This window comes from Salvia splendens, chromosome 3 (genome assembly GCF_004379255.2).
Source record: "Salvia splendens isolate huo1 chromosome 3, SspV2, whole genome shotgun sequence".
In the NCBI taxonomy this organism is placed as follows: domain Eukaryota; kingdom Viridiplantae; phylum Streptophyta; class Magnoliopsida; order Lamiales; family Lamiaceae; genus Salvia; species Salvia splendens.
In genome coordinates, this window is record NC_056034.1 from 14,165,762 (window position 1) to 14,192,446 (window position 26,685).

Sequence of the window (26,685 nt, forward strand, 5' to 3'; positions counted from 1 at the left end):
GACTTCTAATGGTTCTTATGAATCTCAAAGAGATGGAGTTCTCAAAGAGACCAAGTATGGCAAGGTACTTGACTAAGAATCACCTATGTAAGTGGGAAGTGTGGTCGCTTCATAAAACACACTTATGAATCCAAAGTGGTGTCCAAGACCGCAATGGACACAAAACGTGAGAACGGATGAGGTTGAGGTGTTTAAGCGTTAACACCATTGTCTCGGTGCACGCCGTGGGGGATTAGTTCAAAGCATCGCGCTACTAAGCCGCATGTGTATCCGATGGTGTCGACTATGGAGGGTTCAAAGTCAACAACTACCTATCCTTATGCTTATATACCTCTTGAGGGTTGAGCTTGTGTCTGCATGCATATGCATTTGGCTATTTCCACTCATGTGGGGGATTGTAAAAATCATGGATTAAATATGCCCGGTCAATGGATTTTGACCAAATAATAAATGTTACGAGACATTTAATTTTGTGAAATTAAATGACATAGCGTCGATCTACATTTTACGTAGATAAATGTAGTATATTCACTTTCTCAAATCCGATTTCCGGTGAGTGAGAAATAGTGGATTAAAGTTGGGCATAATTAGCTTTTAATTAAAGCTTGGAGTTGGAGCTTAGGGAATAATTAACTAGTGTTAATTATCCCACATTGGAGGATTAACACATCTTTTAATGTGTATAAATTAAGTGACTTTATGTTACTTAATAATTATAGTGGACCAAGATGAGTGAAAGAGCCCACACGCGCACACACACGCGCGCCGCCGTCGCCGCCCGCGTGAGCCCGAGCCCGTGCCCGTGCACGTGCTCGTGCTCGCGCTCGCGGCCGCGGGCCGCGTGCCTCGGGCCCGGGCCCGGGCCCGATCCCGATCCCGATCCCGATCCCGATCCCGATCCCGATCCCGATCTTGATCTTGATCTTGATCTTGGACTTGGACTTGGACTTGGACTTGGACTTGGACTTGGCAATTGGTCTTTGGGTGGTCTTTAGGCTTGGGGGCTTGGCCCAAACTATTCTTTTTGGACCACCGCCGAGTCAGCAATCCAAGTGGCTTGACACGTCGTCAAGCGAGGCACAGTCACGGCTGCCACGTGAGAAATCCACACGCTCCACACACGGGTGGCACACTCCAGCCACACGCCTGTAACCGACGTCGGTTACGAATTGCCATGATGAGCCTTCAATGGCTGGTTGACCCTGCATGGTGGCTTGGCCTATAAATAGGCTAGCCATACCACTGCATTAGGACACACATACAAGCATTCTCTGCATAAGCTCTCTCCCTCTTTCTGCATTGTCCTTCTGTCGAAGCTCTGCCCTCTCTTCCATCCCGTTCGTCGGAGCTCTACTGATTGCGGTGCTGCATCAATAGAGACGTAGCCGTTTTACCTTTGGGGACGACACGCCAAACCGAAGAGCACTACCGGGGCGTATCTCGTCTTGCGGGAAGAGGCCTCTTCGACTCGGCTAATCATACTGGTTTAGTAGTTTCGATTCTACGTTGTAATTTTTAAGTTCAGTTCCTCATTTTCCTTTCTTTTGGGTTGTATTACGCCTGGTTCTGTTATCTCTTGTAATCCAGAAACCAACAATAATCAGTCTCACCCGCATTTTCGATGTAGGAAGAAAGTTACCATAAAATTTGTAGGAGTAGAATGTGAATGACTTAAATTTCGACGAGGGATGGCCAACATATCCGAACCAAAATTTGTAGCTTAGTGGTAAAATATGTAGGAGTTAAAAAAAACTGTACTAGTTTTCACCTTGGTTCGAAATTCAATTCCTCCAACATTATTATTTTGCCTTTTATTTTCATTTTTCCCGATTTGTTTTTTTTAATCTTTTTCATTTTTTTATTAGCATATTGGAATTAAGTTTTTGATGAAGTTTAACAAATTTTAAATTTTAATAATCTTTATTGAACTAAAAGATTTAATGATGTTTATTGAGTTAAAAGTTTTAAGGGAAAAGTAGTTGTGAGCCCATTAATTGTGTAAGGGAATTTAGAGGGCTCGATCTATGTTGTGTACGTGGGTATGTCTTAAGTCGTCTCGACTCGTTTGTTATTCTTCTAATGTATAATCGGATTATTGCATTTCGTTTATATTATTATTATCTTTTGTAAAGCATTGGGTGTCAGATTTTTGTAAATCTTCAATTAATGAAGGGAGGTGTTCATGTATCATGTTAGTTAAATTTGGTACATATCCATTATTGTTTTTTTTATGGTGGTCATTAAAAATTTCAAAATATTAATGATCCAGGTAAATACGTGTCACATTGCAAAGCGACTTTGCTGCACCTTCAAGCACTATAGTAAACATGAGTGTGGTAGGTTTTGATGTTGGGAGTGAAAGTGGTGTTGTTGCTGTTGCAAGACAAATAGGTATCACTGTTGTGCTCAACAATGAGCTCAAGCTCGAAACTCCTGCAGCTGCCTGCAGTCGTATGTTTTGGCAAGAAGCAGCGATTCCTTGGAACAGCGGGGGCTGCATCAAGTACGATGAATTCAAAATATACAATATCACAGATCAAACGTTTCATTGGACGCAAATTTTCCGATGCAGAGTTGCAGAAGGATATCAAATCATTGCCATTTTTAGTCACTGAAGGGCCTGATGGATATCCCTTGATTCATGCTCAATATTTGGGGGAAAATAGGACCTTCACACCTACTCAGCTTTTAGGAATGGTACTTTCTGATTTGAAGATCATTGCCGAAAAGAACTTAAATGCTGCTGTTGTGGACTGCTGCATCGAGATACCTGTTTACTTCACTGATCTGCAGAGAAGAGCTGTTATAGATGCTGCGACCATTGCTGGTTTGAACCCTCTTCATCTCATTCATGAGACAACAGCTACTGCCTTAGCTTAGGGTATTTACAAGACTGATTTACTTGAAAATGAATCAATGAATGTTGCATTTGTTGACGTTGGTCATGCCAGTATGCATGAAAGGTCAGCTGAAGATATTGGCTCATTCTTATGATCAGTGTTTGGGTGGAAGGGATTTTGATGAGGTTCTTTTCCAACATTTTGCTGCAAAATTCAAGGATGGATACAAGATTGATGTTCATCTAAATGCAAGGGCTTGTCTAAGATTGCGCGTTGCTTGTGAGAAGTTGAAGAAGGTCCTTAGTGAGAATGCTGAGGAATCTCTGAACATCGAGTGTTTAATGGACGAGAAGGATGTTATAGGTTTTATGAAGAGAGATGATTTTGAGCAGATTAGTAGTCCAATTTTGGAACGTGTGAGAAAGCCATTGGAGAAGGCTCTTGCTTGTGCCCAACTGACTACCCAGGATATACATTCTGTCGAAGTTGTTGGTTTAGGCTCTCGAGTTCCCATGATTACAAAAATATTGACCAAATTTTTTGGAAAGGAGCCGAGACGAACAATTAATGCTAGTCAATGTGTTTCGGAAGGCAGTGCTCTGCAATGTGCTATTCTCAGCCCCGCGTTTAAAGTTAAAGATTTTCAGGTACTCTAGGAATCTGTCCACTACGGCACTACTATAGCGACTAAACGAGATGGTCGTATGACCACACTTATCAGTTTTGAGTGCTTTATTATATCTGCTGATAATAATAGATATAATTTTTATCAGCATTGATGTGTATGCCATTGGGTGATGCAACTTTATTCCATCTACTTTGGTTATGTTGATTCGTCAAAAATATTTCCTTAGCCCTCTTTCCTAGGGGTGGGTCGGTACGGTATACCGTACCGACCGTGCCATACCGCATACCGTACCGGAAAGTACGGTATGACAAAATTCAATACCGATACCCAATCGAATTTCCGGTATACCTGAAATTCGGTATGATATTTTTTGATACCGTTACCATACCGTTATTACGGTACACCGTAATAACGGTATGGTAACGGTATACCGAAAAAAAAACCTATTGTGTCCAAAATATTTAAAATAACAATTCAAGTGTTCAACTATTTAAAAAAACCCAAAATAATAAAACTTCATCACAATCAAATCTTGTTCATAGCATTCAAATTAATAAAACTTCAACATTCAAATCTAAAACAATTTATGAAGTCATGATCAACAACATTATCTTCATTTCTTGCAACCACGTTGTCTTCATTTCTCAAAATTCCACAAAAAATCGTTGAAGATGACCATGCATTTGATAACCTTTATTAATAGTCGAGCATAATCACAATACACAAACAACCAAACCAAAAGAAATGTATGGAGTGTAACATCCATATATCAAAACACCTAATTATTGCAACGTAAACTTGCTCCTGCAGTTATAACTCAACGGTTAATTCATATTTTCACAGATTTAAAATGCTTTTTAATTTTAAGTCTGATATTTAAATGTCAAGACAATTTATTAAAATGTCAACCCAAATATGTATTGAAATTTTAATGTGATCGTATTGACATTTTTAAGAAAAGGTGACATTTAAACGCACTCTTGTGGCTATGTGGGGTTAATGTGATCGAAAAAGTATAATCCAAAGTAAGAGGATGTCGAATATTCTTTTGTTTATCATTTCACAACTTTTATTTCGCATAATGAAATAAATATGAAGAAATTAAAATGACCCGTGCATCACACGGGAGTGACACTAGTTAGTAATTTAAATTGGACATTTATTTCTCTTTAAGAATTAAGAATGACTGATCAGTATCATATTTATTCATCCTTCAATTTAAGTAGTATATAAAATAAGATAGCATACAATGAATTAAACACTAATTAAACGATTTGATTCATTTTCAGCTGCACATATTTTTAATTGACATTTTATAAAGTGGGACGAAGAATAAAACAAAAATTTTAATTACTTTGTATATTTGGAATATGACATTACACAAAGAATCATATACTAAATGGTGTGAGTTAATACAAATTCTTTCAAATGTGCTCTGTTGAAACATATTCCCGATATCGTATTTCCAATCTTCTTTCGGTGTTATGTGCTATTGTGTTTATTATATTTAATAGGATGAGTTGATAAAAAAAATAATTCAGGTTAATTTTGAATTTGTTTGAATAAATTATCATTTGAATGTTTAATTTTATTGTATTAATTGATGTATTAAATTTTTTTAATATAATATATATAAATGTAATATATATATTACAACACATTTAATATTAATATATATATAATAATCTATCGGTATACCGGTATACCACGGTATACCGAATCTTCGGTATATACTGAATATTCGGTATACCGCGGTATAGAAAAATTGATACTGTTACTGTACCGAAACACTGCGGTACGGTATCATACCGTACCGGAAACTGCGGTATACTGAAAAATCGGTATTTTCGGTATTTTTTTGGTACGGTAAGTCCGGTATTACGGTATTTCGGTATAATTTCCCACCCCTACTCTTTCCTGTCATCGTCATTGTACTTGTTATCAACAACTTGTTAAAACAATTTTTCATTTGGTTTTGTAGTGTCTACACGATTATCTTGAGCATTTCAAACAGCTGATTTCATACTAGTTTTGTAGAGTGGGTGATCTTTTGAAAATTATTACTACATGATCATTGGACTGACTTATGTACGCTTTTCCTCGTGTAGGTCATTGAGAGTTTTCCATTTTCCATTGTTTTGTCATGGAAAATGGCTGCCCCTGATGATACACAAACTGGAGCAGCTGATATGCGGCAGAGCACTGTCGTTCCCCCCCCCCCGGTAACCCCATGCCAAGTGTTAAGGCGTTGACTTTCTACAGATCTGGCACCTTCACTATAGATGTACACTATATTGACGACAGTGAACCTCTGAATATAAGTACTTACATGGTATCTTGTTGTGCATTCTTTCCAGTTACTATTACATGTGCTTCCCTTACTTTACACATGACCTTTCCTCGTACTGGGCTCTGCAGATCGACCCTTTTCAGTCCACAAATGGTAAAAGGGCAAAGTTGAAGCTCAAAGTACGTCTGAATGTTCATGGAATTGCCTCGATCGAGTGTGCAACGGTAAGCTTTCAGTGTGAAGCTCACTAATCCTTCTTTATCTATTGAGTTGAATGTTATGGTTTACAATTATAATTTATAAATATTATAATAGGAACTGAAGCAAATTTAAGTGAGTTTATTTGGGATATGAACAGTTTCATTGGTCTACTTTGATGATTAATCTTAAGGTTATCCCTGCTATTTAGTTCGTGTGGGGAAGAGAATGTTTCTATCTTTAGGACTTTACCCTTGAAATTTTATTTGGCATACCTGGCGGCAAAACCATCTGCATCATCCGCCTTCTGGAGGTGATTATCCGAAAGGAACAGAGAATGGCAGCTGGCACCAGAAACAAAGAAGCTGAACCTGCCTCAAGGAGCGAACCAATCTCAGCATAAATATGGAGCAAACATACTTTGTTTCAGCAATTTTTCGTATATATAATCAGTTGGTGAAGAATTTTATTTTTTCAGCCGTATTTTTCTGAAGAGTTTTATCTGTGATCAAGTATATATTTTTTGAAGAATATCATAAATGCTCGTGCCTATGGTTATTGATTGGATTGGTAAATTAGTTACCAACAAAATGAGGTAAAAGTATAAAGGAAGTGTATTACAGAAATATGAAGCCTTCGTTGTTTTGTGTGTGCATTGCTTTGTATGCTAAAGTGATGTCATTTTAATATTCGATATATTATAAAAATAGCATGTGTCAGTTGTAATATCTTCAATGTTACGAGTTTTAATAAGGAGTCGTTTGGTTGTAAGGTTTCAGCTAGATTATAATCTTTATCTGCAATATACTCATTGTTTGGTTACTTGAGCAACATTGTTCATGGCCCGTTTTTAACTTCTGAGGCCCGCACTATTCATGTAATATTCGACTGGTTGGAATCGGGATTTTTTCGGCAGTTTATTAGCTGACATCGAACGGCGTGCCTGTTTAACACCCTTTTTCCCCAATTGTCCATCCCCATTTCAAATCGAATTTGAAATCTTCGCAGCTCAAATTGAAAAACCCCTTTTTGAAAACGGGAAGAAAGTGCTACTCCTCACCACCCGGAGACGGGAGCCAATGCACAAAGGTCTGATTTCCCCAACTGATAAAATGATACTTTTGCCCGATAGAATGATACTTTCAGCCTATAGAATGATACTTTCAGCCGATAGAATGATACTTTCAGCCGATAGAATGATAGGTATTTTTGGTGTATAAAATGACATTTTTGTTTAATAAAATGATACTTTTACCTTATAAAATGATAATCTAAGCGGATAAAATGACAGTTAGCTTATAAAAATGATAGTTTAGCTGGAGAAATTGCATATAAGCTGAAAAATGATACTTTAACGTGACAAAATGACATAAAACTGATAAAACGATACTTTTGCCCGATAGAATGATACTTTCAGCCTATAGAATGATACTTTCAGCCGATAGAATGATACTTTCAGCCGATAGAATGATAGGTATTTTTGGTGTATAAAATGACATTTTTGTTTAATAAAATGATACTTTTACCTTATAAAATGATAATCTAAGCGGATAAAATGACAGTTAGCTTATAAAAATGATAGTATAGCTGGAGAAATTGCATATAAGCTGATAAAATGATACTTTAACGTGACAAAATGACATAAAACTGATAAAATGATACCTTTTCCCGATAAAATGATACTTTAACGTGAGAAATTGCATATAATGATACTTTAACGTGAGAAATTGCATATAAGCTGATAAAATGATACATTTTTGTTGAATTGAATTACATATATGATCTTCATAATTCACAAAGGGGTTCGCGGTTTTATTAGATTGCAATTCTGAAATTCCTCTGTAACCCTAGGGGCAAAAAATGGATCACAAGTATACAATCTCTTTGAATACGGTCAACTAAATGAGGGAATTGGCCTTGTTTGTAATTGGACCTATATTCAACCAAACGGCCGCATTGTGAGTAGTCACGACTTCCACAGATTATACACCCAAAGATACCCGGTTTATAAACATTACCGCCTTAGTAACCAAACGACTCCTAAAAAGTTGGGTAGTGTATGTTGTAAGTAGTGAAATAGACTGGCTTTGGTGTATATTTTTATAGGTTAATATAAAATGTGGACCATGTTTGACTTTTTTGTAAATAGGTGTGCAAAGTGTTTCAGAAGAAATTACAAAGCATGCGTTAATTCGTGTGACACACTAAATGTCAAGGTGTGTAGTGTATGGTCAGAGATGTCATTTGATTGATTGAGATGGATATTTTAAAAATAGTATCTCATCTGCAACCTCTTCAATGTCGCAAGTTTTAATAAAAACTTGGTAGCATGTTTTTCTTAAGTGGAGATAGAGTTTCACTTTGTTATTTATGTTAATTAATATAGAAAACGATATACCGTGTTTGACCTTTTTTATACAAACATGTCCAAAAAGGAAAACCACGAAGCATGAATTGTTTTGTGCTACTTCCTAAAATGGCAAGATGTGATTGTTTATATACGGCTAAAGATACCATTTGAATGATTGATATGAGTATTATAAAAAATAGCACGTGTCATCTGTAACATCTTCAATGTCACGAGTTTTAATAATAGTTGGTAGCTTATTTTTTTGAGAATAGAAATAGATTTTCACTTAGTTATCTGTTATGTTAATTAATATAGAAAATGATATACTATATTTGACCTTTTATACAAGCGTGTCCAAAAAAGAAAATACGTTCCATGCGACGCCCTAAAATTGCAAAATATGTTTGTTTATATACAGCTAAAAGATACCATTTGAATGATAAATATGGATATTTGAAAACTAATACTCCCTCTGTCCCCTAATAGGAGTCGTTGTTTGACCGGGCACGAGTTTTAAGAAATGTAAAGAAAAGTTGGTTGAAAAAGTTAGTGGAACGTGGGACCCACTTTTTTATATTGATTTTATAATAAAATGTGAGTGGAGTGAGTTAGTGGAATGTGAGACCTACTACTATTTATGGTAAAAATGAAGAGTGACTCTTAATGGGGGACGGCCCAAAAAGGAAATTAGCGACTCTTATTCGGGGACGGAGGGAGTACTTGTCATCTACAACATCTTTAATGCACTGAAAAATAGTACGGAACTCAATATAATTTTAAATAGTTCAGACAATTTACAATCACAATATACCCAGTCAAATAATCAATTTGAAACTTAATAATAAAAATAAGACTTCCCTTCCATTTACAACCCATATCATAGTCAAATATTCCCTTTAGATAGTTTGTTTCATTTTTCCATTTTGATTCGTCTCACATAGTTTGTCTAATTTCACTTTTTATCATTTTTGGTAGTGGACTTCATATTCCACTAACTCATTCCTACTCATAATTTATCATAAAATTAATAGAGTATACTCCCTCGTCCCACGTTACTTGAATCGTATTCTATTTTGGATCGTCCCAAGTTACTTGAGTCATTTCTCTTTTTGACTAAAAACAAAACATCTATTCATCTAATCACAACTACTTTATTCTCTCATCTCTCTCTTACTTTATTCACTCCTCTACTTTATTTAACTATTTAAACACAAGTTTCTTAAATCTCGTGCCGAAAAGAAACGCCGCCTCAAGTAACTTGAGACGGAGGAAGTATAAAAATAGGACCTACATTCTATTAAATTTTTTAATAGTTTTTATTATATTTCTTAAAATTCGTTTCCAGTCAAAGTGAGATAAACTATCGGATGGAGTATTATTACAGCAAAAAAACATGAAGCACGTTTTACATGAGTGACTTAAAACCCAATTTGTTCAAAAAAGCCCAAAAATATAGCCCAATAACGGTCAATTTTTTAATTATATGGTTTTCTACAAGCAAAAAAATTGGATGTTTCTAGAAGCGGTAAAGTACCTTGTTCTCGCAGCACTGGACATTTTTGTTTTTTCTTTTTAATTATAAATAATTATTTATTTCGAAATTTCCACACAATGACGCAAACCCTCAATTCTATGTTTTGTTATTTTCTATTTATTTTCCATTTTATTTTCTCTCTCACACTAGCGTAGAAAGAGAGAATCCCACAAATTCCTCTCCGCGGCGCGGTCGATCTGCTCTCAGGTACTTTTTCTTATGGAATCACGATTGCTGATGCTGCAACGCACCTTAATTTTCAGATCTAATTGTTGCATCGGTTTTCTTATTGCTTTTCGTTGACGCCTATGTAGTGTTGTGTGGACTTTTATATGAATGGAATCGGGTAGTGGAAATGTGTATATATGGATTCACTTCACTAGATTTGAAGCAGCTCGAGTTTTTCCTAGGTCAAATTCGTTTGCTGCGGTGTTGTTTTAGTTCGATTTGTAACGAATCATTGTTTTTGAGGCACTGGAGCTTGAGAATGTCTTCGTTTTCTCATTGGCACTGAGTTGGATGCAAGTGGGCTTATAATTCGATTTCTATTTGTATATTTTTTGTTTGATTGGGTATGATGTGTGATAACTAGTATGAGTAGTATATAAATTCAGTTTGTTTGTCCTTCGTCTAATGTCTACTGTTGGTGGATCGGATTATTTCAATTCTTTTATACTTGGATTATTGCAATTTTTTAGATTAATTATTACATCTTTTTGCAGTAGTAATTATTTTCGATTAATGAATGAAAAGGGCTGATGGAATCATGGTGTTGGTGCATACATATTGTTGAATTAATGGTGGTAACTTGAAATCTTAAAATGCTAATGGTACAGGTAAATACCTGTCACGTTACAAAGCGACTTCGCTGCAAACATGAGTGTGGTAGGTTTTGATGTTGGCAATGAAAGTGGTGTTGTTGCTGTTGCAAGGCAAAGAGGGATCGATGTTGTGCTCAACGATGAGTCCAAGCGCGAAACTCCTGCTATCGTATGTTTTGGCGAGAAGCAGCGATTCCTTGGAACAGCAGGGGCTGCATCAAGTATGATGAATCCAAAAAATACGATATCACAGATAAAACGTTTTATTGGACGCAAATTTTCAGATCCCGAGTTGCAGAAGGATATCAAATCATTGCCATTTTCAGTCACTGAAGGCCCTGATGGATATCCCTTGATTCATGCTCAGTATTTGGGAGAAAATAGGACCTTCACACCTACTCAGATTTTAGGAATGGTTCTTTCTGATTTGAAGATCATTGCAGAAAAGAACTTAAATTCTGCCGTTGTGGACTGCTGTATCGGGATACCTGTTTTCTTCACCGACCTGCAGAGAAGAGCTATTATAGATGCTGCGACTATTGCTGGTTTGCACCCTCTTCATCTCATTCATGAGACAACAGCTACCGCATTAGCTTATGGTATTTACAAGACCGATTTGCCTGAAAATGAACCAATGAATGTTGCATTTGTCGATGTTGGTCATGCTAGTATGCAAGTATGCATTGCTGCTTTCAAGAAAGGTCAACTGAAAATATTGGCTCATTCTTATGATCAGTGTTTGGGTGGAAGGGATTTTGATGAGGTTCTTTTCCAACATTTTGCTGCGAAATTCAAGGATGAGTACAAGATTGATGTTTATCAAAATACAAGGGCTTGCTTGAGATTGCGTGCTGCTTGTGAGAAGTTGAAAAAGATGCTTAGTGCAAATCCTGAGGCACCTCTGAACATCGAGTGCTTGATGGACGAGAAGGATGTCAGAGGTTTTATTAAGAGAGATGAGTTTGAGCAGATTAGTATTCCAATTTTGGAACGTGTTAGAAAGCCTTTGGAGAAGGCTCTTGCTGATGCTGGACTGACTACTCAGGATATACATTCTGTTGAAGTTGTTGGTTCAGGCTCTCGAGTTCCCGCGATAATCAAAATATTGACAGAGTTTTTTGGAAAGGAGCCTAGACGAACAATGAATGCTAGTGAATGTGTGGCGAAAGGCAGTGCTCTACAATGTGCTATTCTCAGCCCCACGTTCAAAGTTAGAGATTTTCAGGTAAATATATCTCTAGCAATCTGTTTATTACTATAATGAGATATTGAGATACTATCTTTGTAGTTTAGCTGCCCTTGCTTAGTTTTCAGAGCTTTATTTTATCTGCTGATGATATTATATATAGTTTTTAATGCAATATTGATGTATATGCAATTATGCATTGGGTGATCCTGCAACTTTATTTCATCTACTTTGGTTATGTTGATCCGTCAAGAATATCTTCTTTATCATCTTTCACATGGTCATCATTGTACTTGGCAACAATTTTGTAATATGGTTGTGTAGTGTCCATACATTTATTATATGCATTTCAAAAGTTATGAGTGCATTAGCTTTGTAGAGTGGGTGATCTTTGGAGAATTATCACATTCTAAATGGACTAACTTATGTATGCTCTTCCCTTGTTTAGGTTAATGAGAGTTTTCCATTTCCCATTGCTTTGTCATGGAAAGGATCTGCATCTGATACACAAAATGGAGCAGCTGACAATCAGCAGAGCACTGTTGTATTCCCCAAGGGTAATCCCATACCAAGTATTAAGGCCTTGACTTTCTACAGATCTGGGACCTTTACTGTAGATGTACAATATGCCGATGCTAGTGAACTACAGACACCTCCAAAGATTAGTACTTACACGGTAGCTTGTTTTTCTTTCTTTCCATTCATTATTAGATGCATTTCCCTCACTTAATATGTTGCTTATCCTCTTAATGGGCTCTGCAGATTGGACCTTTCCAGTCCACAAAAGGTGAAAGGGCAAAGTTGAAGGTCAAAGTGCGTCTGAATCTTCATGGCATTGTCTCGGTTGAGTCTGCAGTGGTAATATTTCAGTGTGAAGCTCACTAGATCCTTCCATATCTATTGATATCACAGGCTTATAAATTTTGTAGATTTTGTTGTGTAAACCAGACTATTGTGCTTTCTTTTACATGCATTTATTTTTTATTGTTAACAGTTTCATTGGTCTACTGTGATAAATAATCTTAAGGTTATCCCTGCTATTCTAGTTCCTGTGGGAAGCGAAAATTTCTTTCTTTACCCTTGAAGTTTTAATTGGCATACTTGCTGCAGCTCTTAGAAGAGGAAGAGGTGGAAGTTCCAGTTGTGAAAGAGGCAGCTAAAGAGGGGAACAAGATGGAAACAGATGATGCTCATCCCAGCAGCACTGAAACTGATGTCAATATGCAGGATGCTAAGACCGATGGTCCTGGAGCTGAAAATGGTGTCTCGGAATCAGGAGATAAGACATCTCAGATGGAAACCGATAAGGTTAGCTTCTGATGGCAATTTTTCTAGTGATGATGAATTGATGATTGAGCATATTTTTCACAAACCGTTAACGATATTGAGGTTTTTCAATAGTTAGAAACTTACATTACTTTGGAAACCATGCCTCAATAAACAAACTTTAAAGATATATTTCCAAGTATGGTTGTTGGAGTTGATTAGTTCATTGTTGATATGTTGATAGGCTGGCAGATTCCATTGAGACATCCATGGAAAATCTTTGATTTCTGTTTTGCATTCATCTTTAACACTTACTACTAGCTAGGCACCTTGTAAATGGTTAACGTTGGTATCTATCTCCATATTTATACACAGATGGTTTTAAAGCAATACCCTAACCTGAGGTTTACCCTTGGTTCTATTTTCATCAGGTTGAGGCACCAAAGAAGAAGGTTAAGAAAACTAATGTCCCTGTATCAGAAATTATATATGGAGGTCTCGCTGCTTCTGATGTGCAAAAAGCTGTGGAGAAGGAGTTTGAGATGGCATTGCAGGATCGTGTTATGGAAGAAACAAAAGATAAAAAGAATGCTGTAGAGGCATACGTTTATGACATGCGAAACAAGGTATGCATGAATACTGGCCTTTTGCTGACAACCACAACCTCTTGGTACTGACCATTCTTTCTGACTGCAGCTTCATGACAAATATCACGAGTTTGTGACAGAATCAGATAGAGAGCAGCTTATTTCTAGACTCCAGGAGGTGGAAGATTGGTTGTATGAGGATGGCGAGGACGAAACAAAAGGAGTATATATTGCTAAGCTGGATGAGCTCAAGAAGGTGGATTTCATGTTTTCATCTCTTTTTTCCTCTTTTTTTCCCATGTCTAAAAGATGACAATGACAAATTTTGGTTTTTCCCTCCTTTAGCAAGGTGATCCCATCGAGGAGCGTTTCAAGGAGCATTCCGAGAGAGGAACTGTGATCAACCAGCTTATCTATTGCATCAACAGTTACAGGGAAGCAGCAATGTCGAACGATTCCAAGTTTGATCACATTGACCTGGCTGAGAAACAAAAGGTGTGTTTCCCTACTCCACGCTGCTTATTCTGAAACAGCACTTGGAACACCACTTGAGTCCGTCTTGTTTCAACTCTTCAGGTTTTGAGTGATTGTGTTGAAGCTGAAGCTTGGCTTAGAGAGAAGCAACAGCACCAGGATACACTCCCAAAGTACACGCCTCCCGTACTCTTGTCTGCTGACGTTAGGAAGGAGGCTGAATCTCTCGACAGGTTTATCTTTGATAGATACATTATCTTTGATTCGATCTGAGATTGGTGGTCGCTATAGTTTCTCAAGAAAAACAATATTCTTTGACAGGTCCTGTAGGCCGATCATGATGAAGCCAAAGCCAGCAGCGAAACCATCCACTCCCGAGCCAGCTTCCCCAGCGCCTTCCGGAGGTGAATCTCCTCAAGCGACAGAGAATGGCCAAGCTGGTACCGCAAGCGAAGACCCTCAGCCTGCTGCGGAGCCAATGGAAACAGATAAACCCGAGAGCGGGCCGAGCTCGGCATAAATATGCAGGAGCATTCTTTATTTTAGGAGTGTTTTGTATCGGCGGATTCGAGTATGTTTGATATATTTCAGTTGGTGAGGAATTATATTATAGGGTTGTGCTGAGTGTCGGAGTTGCTTCTCATTTTTATTTTATGTATCGAATTTTTGCCGTATTTTCGTCCATAGAGCTCTCTCTGTGATGGCGTATATTTTTTTTAAAGAATATCATTAATGGCTTTTCTCATTACTCAGGCTATGATCGACTTTAATCCCGACTTATTGGCTTTTGTGACTCATAATCCCATTTTATTGATTGGAGGGAAATTGTTTTATCAACATAAATATTGTTCGGTTCGGCTTGTTAGACAAGATAATATTACAATAGTGTAATATGATATGGGATAAACTACAATATAGTTAATTATTTAATTTTGAGAGTAAGGTGTAATATGATATGGGATAAACTACAATATAGTTAATTATTTAATTTTGATAGTAAGGTGGTTCAAGATATATTGTCACATGTTGAATCTTTGAAAAAAATTGGAATCAAAATGGAGATAAATTAATCATAACCTTTAATCGCAAGTAATCATAGTTATTGAACGACTCTTGAGTTGTATTTTATCAGTAGTATCGGCGTATTTGGATGTGTACAGTAGCTTGTCTTGAATGACTTGAAATCAGAAATACTTATAAAAATGTTATACTATGAGTATATTTATGTGAGAAATTTTTGATATTATAGTTTATTTCAGATATTTACTTGAATTCAATATTCTTATAGCCTAAATTATTATTGTATAATTTTATAAATTACATAAAAGTTACATAATATTGATTTATTATAGAGAAATTAATAAATCGAGCTCTGAATTTTTTGTAATTAATTAACATTAATGATGCAATATACTATTCAGAGTCATTTTCCTTGAAAAACAAAATCTGAATTTTCACTCCTACTGTATTTTTTTGGAGTAATTACATGGTTCATACAAAATGTTTTACCTTTGTTTCAATTTAGTACAAAAAGTATTAAGTTTACATATTTCATACAAAAAGTTACATTAGTGTTTTAAATTAATACATTCCGCTAAGTCCCTACTAACACCGTTACTTCCAATTACATCATACATACACAAAGTTTCATCAATGTTTCAAATTTGTAAAAAAAGTTTTAAATTAAAATTTCCATTAATTATTTCAAAGTTTATTACTTAAAAAAATGAAAAACACATAGAAAAAAAATCACCACTATTTACCATCAAATTAGCGAATTGCATTTTATTATCGAAACTTTCTCATGTAACAATGGAGAATACAACTAAAAATATATTGAATCTTTTTATAAAAATTAAATATTGACTTATTTACTATTTGAAGCTCAAATTAATCATTTTGTAAAGATGAAATATGGACTTATTTTATACTTTGTTCTATAAAGAATATAATAAAAACATAGAGCATATTGAGAGATAGAATTTTTTAAACCACGATCAATTGCTGGAAGAATTAATTTTGACTGTTATATTTTTAGAGTGATTAATTGTATTAAATCTCTGATTATTCTTTTATTATGATGATAAATTGGACAAATTATAAACTAACTAACAGTGTTTAAAATATTTAACGGAATGTATTGATTTGAAACACTAATGTAACTTTTCGTATGAAATATGTAAACTTAATACTTTTTGTACTAAATTGAACAAAGGTAAAACATTTTGCATGAAACATGTAATTACCCCTATTTATTTTTTGCTTCCATTATTAATACAGGGGTGGGATTAGTATTGTTAATAATGGGGGGAGCTATGCGATACATATTCATAGTTTTGGGGTGTAACCTGCTAATTGTCATTTTACTTTGTTCTTGGCGCACATTTGCTTCCATTTTCACTCAACACAATGCTGCTCTCGGTTGAGAATTGAAATCCAGCTCTTGAATTCAGAGGTATGCATTTCTCAATTTCTCTTTTATCTTTCCGTTTTAACCACTTCTCGGCTGAAATAGAAAAACAATTGCCGATCCGCAAAGTTATAGGGTCGAGATAAATTGGGAGATTTATTGTGATTTATCTTTGAAATTGATGATAAACTTCTTCTTTACATTGTTAGTTTAATATAGGTTTTGATTCATTATCTTGCTGCTGATGCTTTTGGTCCTCCATTTTGGGTGTTCGCAATTTTCTTCTAATATTTTTTGGGTGCTTTCAATTTCCAGGTAGTAAAATAACTGCAAAGAATGAATTTTTGAGTTGTGTGGTCAAACCTGAATTGAATATGGCTGGTAGCTCGATCTTCTGGAGAAGAGGAATTTCTACCTGTTCATGTCTATTTGAGAGAATCAAACAGACAGGTGCAGATTTTCCCCCTAAATTTTTATGTTTGCTCTATTAGTAAACTGAATATGGAATGCTAGGCAGTTTCAGTTATCTGATAGGTAGTTGTTTTGCAGAAAATGAGATTGTTCAAATGTTCCGGTTAGGGATCCCGAAAGACGAGACACCGAGTTTTGGAAACCGGTCTGCTGTAAGGAGGAACAGCCCGGGAAGGGAGCTTGACGAGAGGTTTATTAGGATCTTGAAAATATTTAAGTGGGGTCCTGATGCTGAAAAGGCCTTGGAGGTTCTTAAAATGAAGGTTGATCACAGATTGGTTCGCGAGGTTTTGCAAGCAGACGTGGAGATAAATGTGAAAGTGCAGTTCTTTAGGTGGACTGGAAAGAGAAGGAATTTCGAGCATGATTGTACCACCTACATGGCTTTGATTTATTGCCTCGAGGAAGCGGGGATGGTTGGTGGAATATGGAAGATGATCCAAGAGATGGTCAAGAGTTCATGTGCTATTGAGCCGTCTGATCTGTCTGAAATCATCAGAATTCTGGGCAGGGCAAAGATGGCGAACAAAGCACTTTCGGTCTTTTATCAGGTTAAAAATCGCAAGTGCAAACCAACTGCTACCACATACAATACTGCCATCTTGATGCTGATCAAAGAGGGTCAGTATGAGAAAGTTCATGAGCTTTATAGCGAGATGTGCAGTGAGAGTGATTGTTTCCCGGACACTGTAACGTATAGTGCTCTCATATCTGCATTTGGGAAACTAAACCGTGGGGACTCTGCTATTAGGCTGTTTGAGGAAATGAAAGACAATGGTTTGTCTCCCACGGCGAAAATCTATACTACAATGTTAAGTGTTCTCTTCAAACAAGGTAATGCTGAAAAGGCATTAGGATTAGTTCGAGAGATGAAGAGTGCAGGTTGTACCCCAACTGTGTACACATATACAGAAATGATAAGAGGGCTAGGTGCTGCTGGGAGGGTTGAAGAAGCTTATTCGATATTTTTAAACATGTTGAATGAGGGTTGTAAGCCAGATGTCGTGCTAATAAACAATGTTATAAACTTCTTGGGAAGGGCGGGAAGGTTGCGTGATGCAATCAAGCTTTTCGAAGGAATGGAATCATTGAACTGTATGCCGAATGTGGTGACTTACAACACTGTCATTAAAGCTCTGTTTGAATCAAAAGCCCCGGTATCTGAGGTCGTCTCGTGGTATGAGAAAATGAAAGCCAGTGGCGTAAGTCCTAGTGCATACACTTACTCAATTCTCATAGATGGGTTCTGCAAGAAAAATAGCTTAGAAAAAGCATTATTAATGTTCGAAGAGATGGATGAAAAGGGTTTTCCTCCATGTCCAGCTGCTTATTGCAGCTTAATCAACAGTCTTGGCCGGTCGAAACGATATGATGCTGCTCACGAGTTATTCCAAGAACTAAAAGAAAACTGCGGATCCTCAAGTGCTCGTGTGTATGCTGTGATGATAAAACATTTTGGAAAATGCGGACGTTTGTCTGAGGCTGTTGATCTTTTCCATGAGATGAAGAGACTCGGTTGCACTCCAGATGTGTATGCCTACAACGCTCTCATGTCAGCAATGGTGAGGGCTGGTATGACAGACGAGGCTCAGTCATTGTTTCCAAGAATGGGAGAAGATGGTTGCACTCCTGATCTTAACTCGCACAACATCATTCTGAATGGCTTGGCCAGAACAGGTGGGCCGGAAAGGGCCATGGAGATGTTCACGAAAATGAAAAATTCTGAGATGAAGCCCGATGCTGTTTCCTATAATACGCTTCTAGGCTGCCTTAGCCGTGCCGGCCTGTTCGAAGAGGCTGCAAGGCTAATGAAAGAGATGCGCCTGAATGGTTTCGAATATGATGTCATAACTTACTCATCAATACTTGAGGCTGTTGGTAAAGTTGATGAAGATATTAAGCCTGCAGCTTGATAAACAACATTTTGGTATGCAAGCTGTTTCTTCTTATGTGTTTCAGTTCATAATGTTCTAGTTCTATAGTTAGAATAACTTGGAATTCCAACTCAGGAATGAATCCAAACATGTTTATAGTTGATGCTTAGCTGGAAACGGAATAGGAGGAAAATCCTTGAGTTTGGAAAAAAAGTATAAACAACCATTAATGTAACATTAATCATATGATTCATATCTGAATTGTTGAAATAGGTTGAAATCTGAACCTTCTTTGGGTGTTTTTGGATGCTATAAAACTGAACACTGATACTAAACTTAACAAGGTTTATATTTACTGATTCTTGGTGTAGGATGGGCAAAAATGAGGACACATACATAAGAGATAATGGAATGCCATTTCAACTGAAGAGGAAGAGCTTGAAATTGTTATCTCGCCTGTATATCGTTATACAGATCGTTGAGGTAGGCTTGCGTGTGTTTTGATGCGTGTCTATTTTACTCAGCAGCTCGATTTGAGGACATTTTTGTCTAGAGATGACTTAAACTGAATGTCTTTTCCTGTTCATTTTTTTTTGCAGGATTAGATGCTCTAACTCAGCAATGAAGCTGTATGTGAAAGAGGCTGGATAAATACCAGAGATGGAAATGTGATTTTAACCAAGAAAACAATTAGGGAGAAGCTCTTATTTACAGCTCATAGCATCTACACATTGTTTCTTAGCTGCAAGATGAATCAGACTTGCTTTAGTTAGGAACAATTATAATTAATTACATCTGCATTTTTCACCTTCTTAGCTATTCAAATGCATACACTACTTACATATATGACATCCATTCTTTTTGAAGTTGCTTGCACATTTTATGTTCAATTGAATGTGATTATACTTGAATAGTAAAACTCTTTTCCGTTTTCATAAAAGAGAAATCACTATTTCTATATAATTTGTTGGAAAAAAAGAGGTAGACTAGGTAGTGAATATCGATCACGTTGGGTCGTGAGAATAAGAAGGATCTTTTGAACAAAATCGACACAGAGAGCAAACAAATGAGCCCCAAAAGATGAACATTTGATTTAACTAAAATTAATTGTGTTTATAATGCGAAAGTTTATCATGAGCATTACGTTATAAAATTTTAATATTGGTCAAAATAATTAAAATTCAAATCCTTCCAACGAAGTCGTTGTAGTATAGTGGTAAGTATTCCCGCCTGTCACGCGGGTGACCCGGGTTCGATCCCCGGCAACGGCGTTGTTTTTTCATAATTTACTTTTCAGTGTTCTGCTTTATTTGAAATTCTTATTCCTATATTTTCAACTTTCAATTAATTATCACAAATATTCATAATCATTTACGTATGCATCATCATATTTTTTTTAAATACTCTCTGTCCACAAAATAATCCCATTTCTCTCTCTCATACCTTTTCCATTTTTTCCATTCTCTATCTTATACTTTACTCATTTTTTCTCCACCTCTATTACTTTATCCACTTTTTCTCCTCTCCGTTACTTTATCAATTTCTCATTAAAATCCGTGCCGTTTACAAATGAGACTATTTTCTGTGAACGGAGAGAGTATATAAACATGGATGCATCAATCATCGTTCAAAAAGTGAAATTTTTTTCTAGCGGAAGAAATTCTCCCAATAGGGTAAAGAAAAATATCAATACCATTATGCATCCATATTATTGTTGTGTTGGTGGAGCTGAACATAACAAATTCTCCCAATAGGGTAAAGAAAATTTCCTTAACTAGTATACTAGTACTACTATTTATTTATCAATAATCAAAATAAGACTGCATAAGGGGTAACATAAACCAGAAATGATAACCATAACTAAACCACAATAATCATGAAAGAAGCAAGCTTCAAAAACTTATTTCAAAACAGGTCTCCAAAATCAAGTCACAACATAAAAGTTTATTATGTTAGTATGAATCTTGAAACAGATCTCAGTATAATTTGACCATATAAAAGAGTAAATAAAAACACTGCCACATTTAGAGACAGCTAATAAACAGTAATGGTAGAGAGACCAATCTTGATTGTTTTACTTTCATATCATTTCATCTCCAAGAACCTTTCAGCCACTTACATTCTCAGGCAACGCGTCGTTGTCCTCGTCGTCTCCATGCCAAATCTTTTCAATGTCAGCTTGAGCCTTTTCAAGAATCTGCCTCTTCTGAAGGTCCATGTCTCTATGGAAGTCCATTCTCATCTTCTCCAGCTCCACCATTTGCTGTCGCTTGCTCAGCTCGATCTTCTGGTATATCTCGCTGAACTTGTGGATCGAGTCAGCCAGCATTTTAAACACCCCGTTGCTTCCCCTCTTTGGCGGGAGGCCGTCAGATTCGCCTTCTCCATCCCCACCCGAGTCTACTGGACTGTCCCGCGTCTCGTTCACCCCATTCGGCTGGTTCAGATAAGCCTTGGGGTTCGTCAACACATCCATCCCTCCCGACAGCCCTGCCTGCGGCATGGGAGATGACAAGAGCCCGTCCATCTTGGTGAAGTAAATCCACTTACAAGCCATACTCCCATTGTTCTCCCCCAGCTTGGCCTTCTCCTTCTTGTACTTCTTCTTCAACGTGTCCAAACGGTTCCGACACTGAGTGTCGGTTCTCTCAATCTGCGAACCCTGGGACACCTTCTCCGAGACCTCCTGCCACTCTTCAGAACGGAGGCTCTTCCTCCCTCGCTTCAGATACCTCTCGCCCCAAGCATCGAGTAAGACAGAGGTCTCGCGCTCAGTCCAATCCAGGAGAGGGTTCCGCCCACCATACGATGGCTTTGGCACCGACGGTGAGGGTGAGGCTGGGATCCGACGTGCAAACTCATAGCTCGACAGCAGGGTTTTCAGCTTCCTCTTCTTCGGGTGCCTCAGAGGATCACCGGGCTCGTCATCATCATCATCGGTGGTGTCGCCACCACCTCCATAATCATCTATACCTATCCTCAGAACACCATCTCCTCCATCATCATCGTCGTCGTCGTCATCCTCCTCCACATCAATATATGATTTCCCATCATTTTGAGGATAACTGACATTTTGATTAGGAAACTTTTCATCATTTAAGGACATGGCGTTATCATCCTCATCACTCATCGCGCTTACAAATCAGCCCCTAAATTTCACTTCCTAATTAGCTCAAGAGATCAGCTTCCTTGAATAACGCTAGGAAGCTTAACAAAGGTTGCTTCTTGAAGCGCTTAAAACCCTAAAAAATAGGGATCATTAAATTATTACTACCAGATAAAGAATTCCGATTCAAACTGAGTAACATAACCTAACAGCAATCAAATACATTTAATGATCAACAGCCATAAATATCATTTAAAAGAACCAAAAAAAAAACCCCAATTCACACATCTCTCAAATCGTATTCAGAAAACGGCGGATTAAACACGAATGAACTCAAATTGGAATCTTTACAGCTGAAACCTAAAAAATTGATTAAATCCATTGCGAATTTTACCTCGGAACAGTCGATTGCACAGTGGGGATGCTTCAAAGGCTCAGAATTCCCGGAAAAGAAGACGCGAATCAGCGGGAAAAATGGTAGCCGGTGTGAGCTGAATTGAGTCCCACGTGAATTGAGTTGGTGAGTTACAGGATTAGGGAAAGAGACGCAATTCTTGTGAAGCTGTGTGTGTGAGAAGCGTTGGAGGAGGTGCACGATACACAACGAGGAATGTAAAGGATTCGTTACTAATATACGCTGTGGAGGCGTTACCCTACACCGTGTATGGGTCCCACTCAATGCAAAATCCACGTTATAAAATTCCTTCTCCTTTTCAAAAATTTTTAAATTTAATTAAATTTATAAAATGGTGTTTAATAAATTCGGAAAAATACCCCGAGTATAGTAATTTAGGAATATATTGATTTAGTAGAGTTAATTATTCTGCAAAGTAACTCAGGTATGATTGTGAAACCCTAAGTTTATGAATTGAAATGTAATAGATATGTGTACGGGTCACGATAAAAGTAATCTGTCTAAAATAGTAACGACACGAGAACGCACAATAACATACTAACTTTTGTTTTCAAGCGATATTAAATGACACTGTAAAGCAACTAAAAATAATTGCGAATTTAAGAGTTGTCGGCATTAACAACAACGCGATTACACGTGGCATATTAGACCAACTGTTTTTTTTCAGGGATTTCCGTTGACATCGAAATACAATCCGACAAAATTGTGAATTCCTCAACTTTATGAACTGATTAAAGGACAAACACTTGTACCGAATATTAACGAATTCATTGCGAATTTAAGAGTGATCTATTGGCAAGAGCAACAACGCGATTACACGTGACATATTAGACCAACTGTTATTTTTCAGGGATTTCCGTTGACGTCGAAATACAACCTGACAAAATTGTGATTTCGCAACTTTATCAACTAAAGGATATAGGTATGTGTACCGAATATTAATGATATTAATTGCGAATTTAAGAGTGATCTGTCAGCGATAGCAACAACGTGATTACACGTAACATAACGTGATTACACGTAACATACTTAAATTACATGTTGTTTTTACGCCGAAATACAACCAGGCAAAATTATAAATTCCTCAGCTCAATCAACTAAAAATACGTGTACCGAATATTAACAATATAAATATTTATATTTCATATATAATATGTCCACAAAGTAGCATCACTTTGACGGTTTGACCACACTAGTTTAAATGTAAAATTTAGTTTAACTGTAACTACTAACTAGTATAGGTGACACAAATATTCAGTTACATCTCTTAGGGAATCCACTTCAACATCAATTTATAGGCAATTGAGTATAATAAATCATAATAGTTGAAAATTTAAATATTTATAAGTATAATTTTTTTATCGTGCATGCTCAATTTATTGACTGATTAAATCAATGGCTCTTCAATTCTGAGTAGTTGATTGATTTATTTCTGTTTCTCTTCTTTTATGTTAGAAAACTAATTATAAAGTTAGTTTTTTTTTTCATTTGTGCATTCGTTCAGAAATTCAATTTATGAAGAGCTAGAATGGACTACAAATTTTAGTATTTATTTTTTCAATATTGATTTTTTAGCTGTTTGATGTGAATTCTTCTTTACTTAAATTGTTACCGTTTAAAGAATTAAGGATTTAGATACCGATCTCAGATTCTCACATTCAATCAAGCTTTTTTTTTTCCTTTTCTTTCGTGATTTATAAATTTGTTTTGATAAATGCTACTAGTATAAGTTATAACATCCCCATACAAAGATTAATTTAATTAATATACTTTTTTGGTACCATAAAGTAGGGGTGTCGAAACGGGTAATCCCGAACCCGACCCGTTACCCGCCGGGTATCGGGTACCCGTTACCCGACGGAATCGGGAAACGGGGCGGGGTCGGGTATAATAATTTTGGGTTTTGCGGGTATCGGGTATCCCGATACCCGACCGGGTAATCCTGATAGTCCCGAAAATACCCGATATATATATTGATATTTTATAATTTTTTATTTTTAATTTTAATACTTGTTCTTCATGACTCAATTTTTTTAAGATTTTAATTAAAGTAAGACATTGTTGCTTACTTTGTTAATTGTTTTCATATTTAGATTTTTGAATGGTAATTTGGAGTTTGGATTTTTTGGCATTGTAATTGAATTTGGATTACATATTTACTTTACAGGTGGTATTTGTGCAGCTCATATGATTATTTAAAGCAGATATTTCAAAGATTACATGGTTTGATCTCAATTCTCAACAAAATTAAATAATAATAAAAAGTTTCAAGTGAGACTATTACATTCATCAAGTAGTATTTTTAAAAAAGTATCTAAAATATACAAATATTAAAAAAAAAGAAGATTTCAAAAAAAAAATATTTCAGGTCGGGTACCCGCGGTGTCGGGTGCGGGATACCCGACTCGGGTATCGGGTAATACCCGACTAAATGCGCGACGGGTATCGGGACTAACTTTTCGGCCAAAATCGGGTGCGGGTACCCACGTGTACCCGTTTCGACACCCCTACCATAAAGAATATATACATTACTATAAATATTTATTGTTTCTTGATTTTAATTTTCTCCCAGTTTTTTTTCTTTGAATTGATTGTTACTTATCCCCTTGCACCCTTGTGCACGATAACAAAATTTTGATGTTCAGGAATCAGGAAATAAATATGATAAATTATTTTAATCTATTTAAGTTTCACTTCATCTTTTGGAATTTTATTTTGACTAAAGGCCCAAAATGGTCCCTAACATTTGGCGTTTTTTTGATTTTGGTCCAAAACATTATCTTTTGGATTATTCGGTCCCTCACATTTGAAATCGGGCCACTTTTAGTCCTAATTTGACGGAATTGGTTAAAATTGACGGAATGTCAGAGTCAATTTGGTCCTTTACATTTTGAATACATTTTTTGCACTCTTATGCAGCATATTTATATAAGATTACACTGCCAATTTGGTCTTTTACATTTTGAATTGCTATTTATCTATTTTGTACTCTCAATTTCAACATAATCCCACTCAACTTAACAAGCCTTCAAGTCGAGACCCCTAAAATCTGCTCACTGCTTAACAAAGACTGCTACTTAAACACTGAAAAATAAAGACTAAAGGCCCAAAATGGTCCCTAACATTTGGCGTTTTTTTGATTTTGGTCCAAAACATTATCTTTTGGATTATTCGGTCCCTCACATTTGAAATCGGGCCACTTTTAGTCCTAATTTGACGGAATTGGTTAAAATTGACGGAATGTCAGAGTCAATTTGGTCCTTTACATTTTGAATACATTTTTTGCACTCTTATGCAGCATATTTATATAAGATTACACTGCCAATTTGGTCTTTTACATTTTGAATTGCTATTTATCTATTTTGTACTCTCAATTTCAACATAATCCCACTCAACTTAACAAGCCTTCAAGTCGAGACCCCTAAAATCTGCTCACTGCTTAACAAAGACTGCTACTTAAACACTGAAGAATAAATAATAAACCAAATGCATTCAATTGCACACATCATAAAAACCAAACAATCCAAAGCTAGGTTAAAACAAAAGCAAGCTTCACCAAACGAGATAACAAAATTTAGGTCAAAACTGCACAAAATAGCATCTCTCAATCAATCACAGCAAATTCACTCCCAACACATATCAATTGAGCTAAAAAAAATGAGAATTAAAAAACAAAACCTACTGGATCATAGAGTCCAGCTGTGGCTCCAGATACGCGCTTTTTCAACTCAATCTTCCAGTCCTCCGGCAGCCAGCTCGGCCGCTTGGCCATCTCCTCGGGATCCCTCCGCCTAGCCGTCCGCGGCGTGGGCTGCTCGGGCGCGGCCTCCTCCGGGACATACATCGAGATAGGCTCAGCCGCAATCACGACGCCCGGCGCGAACTCCGGCTTGGGCAACTCGGCTTCGGCGGCATCCGTGTTATTCCGGCACGGGTCGTCGATGTAGGCATCGGTATCCAGAAGCGGGTTAGGTTAATTAGGTTAATTAACCTAATTAGGTTAATTATGTATTAGCCCTCAATAAAACATAGTTATAAATCATAATCCGGTCAAAATTGATTTAAATTACGTTGACCGTCAAATTTTAACGATTCCGTCAGTTTAGGACTAAATGTGGCCCGATTTCAAATATGAGGGACCGAATAATCCAAAAGATAATGTTTTGGACCAAAATCAAAAAAACGTCAAATGTTATGGACCATTTTGGGCCTTTAGTCTTTTATTTTTCCAAATC

At 36.6% G+C, this 26,685-nt stretch overlaps 3 protein-coding genes, 1 non-coding gene and 1 pseudogene across 4 annotated transcripts; 4 read left to right on the forward strand and 1 right to left on the reverse strand.

The window, feature by feature from the left end:
• Positions 1-2,327: 2,327 nt before the first annotated feature.
• On the forward strand, positions 2,328-6,167 carry LOC121796621 (annotated as a pseudogene).
• A 3,752-nt stretch (positions 6,168-9,919) lies between these two features.
• LOC121795093 (heat shock 70 kDa protein 15-like) lies at positions 9,920-14,922 on the forward strand. The gene is made up of 10 exons (XM_042193538.1): positions 9,920-10,047; positions 10,677-11,886; positions 12,296-12,523; positions 12,610-12,705; positions 12,958-13,155; positions 13,545-13,739; positions 13,810-13,956; positions 14,046-14,195; positions 14,277-14,407; positions 14,496-14,922. The coding sequence occupies exons 2-10, from the start codon at positions 10,717-10,719 to the stop codon at positions 14,692-14,694; spliced, it is 2,514 nt and encodes an 837-aa protein (XP_042049472.1). The 5' UTR covers positions 9,920-10,047; positions 10,677-10,716; the 3' UTR covers positions 14,695-14,922.
• Positions 14,923-16,524: 1,602 nt separating this feature from the next.
• On the forward strand, positions 16,525-19,748 carry LOC121795103 (pentatricopeptide repeat-containing protein At3g16010). The gene is made up of 5 exons (XM_042193550.1): positions 16,525-16,629; positions 16,900-17,034; positions 17,134-18,982; positions 19,301-19,412; positions 19,529-19,748. The coding sequence occupies exons 2-3, from the start codon at positions 16,959-16,961 to the stop codon at positions 18,966-18,968; spliced, it is 1,911 nt and encodes a 636-aa protein (XP_042049484.1). The 5' UTR covers positions 16,525-16,629; positions 16,900-16,958; the 3' UTR covers positions 18,969-18,982; positions 19,301-19,412; positions 19,529-19,748.
• Positions 19,749-20,128: 380 nt separating this feature from the next.
• TRNAD-GUC lies at positions 20,129-20,200 on the forward strand. Its single transcript has one exon. It is a non-coding gene; the product is annotated as a tRNA-Asp (tRNA).
• A 600-nt stretch (positions 20,201-20,800) lies between these two features.
• On the reverse strand, positions 20,801-22,625 carry LOC121795119 (trihelix transcription factor ASIL1-like). Its single transcript, XM_042193566.1, has 2 exons — positions 22,430-22,625; positions 20,801-22,171 (listed from the first exon to the last, which is right to left on the reverse strand). Exon 2 carries the CDS (start codon positions 22,057-22,059, stop codon positions 21,037-21,039), a length of 1,023 nt encoding a protein of 340 aa, XP_042049500.1. The 5' UTR covers positions 22,060-22,171; positions 22,430-22,625; the 3' UTR covers positions 20,801-21,036.
• Positions 22,626-26,685: the final 4,060 nt, after the last annotated feature.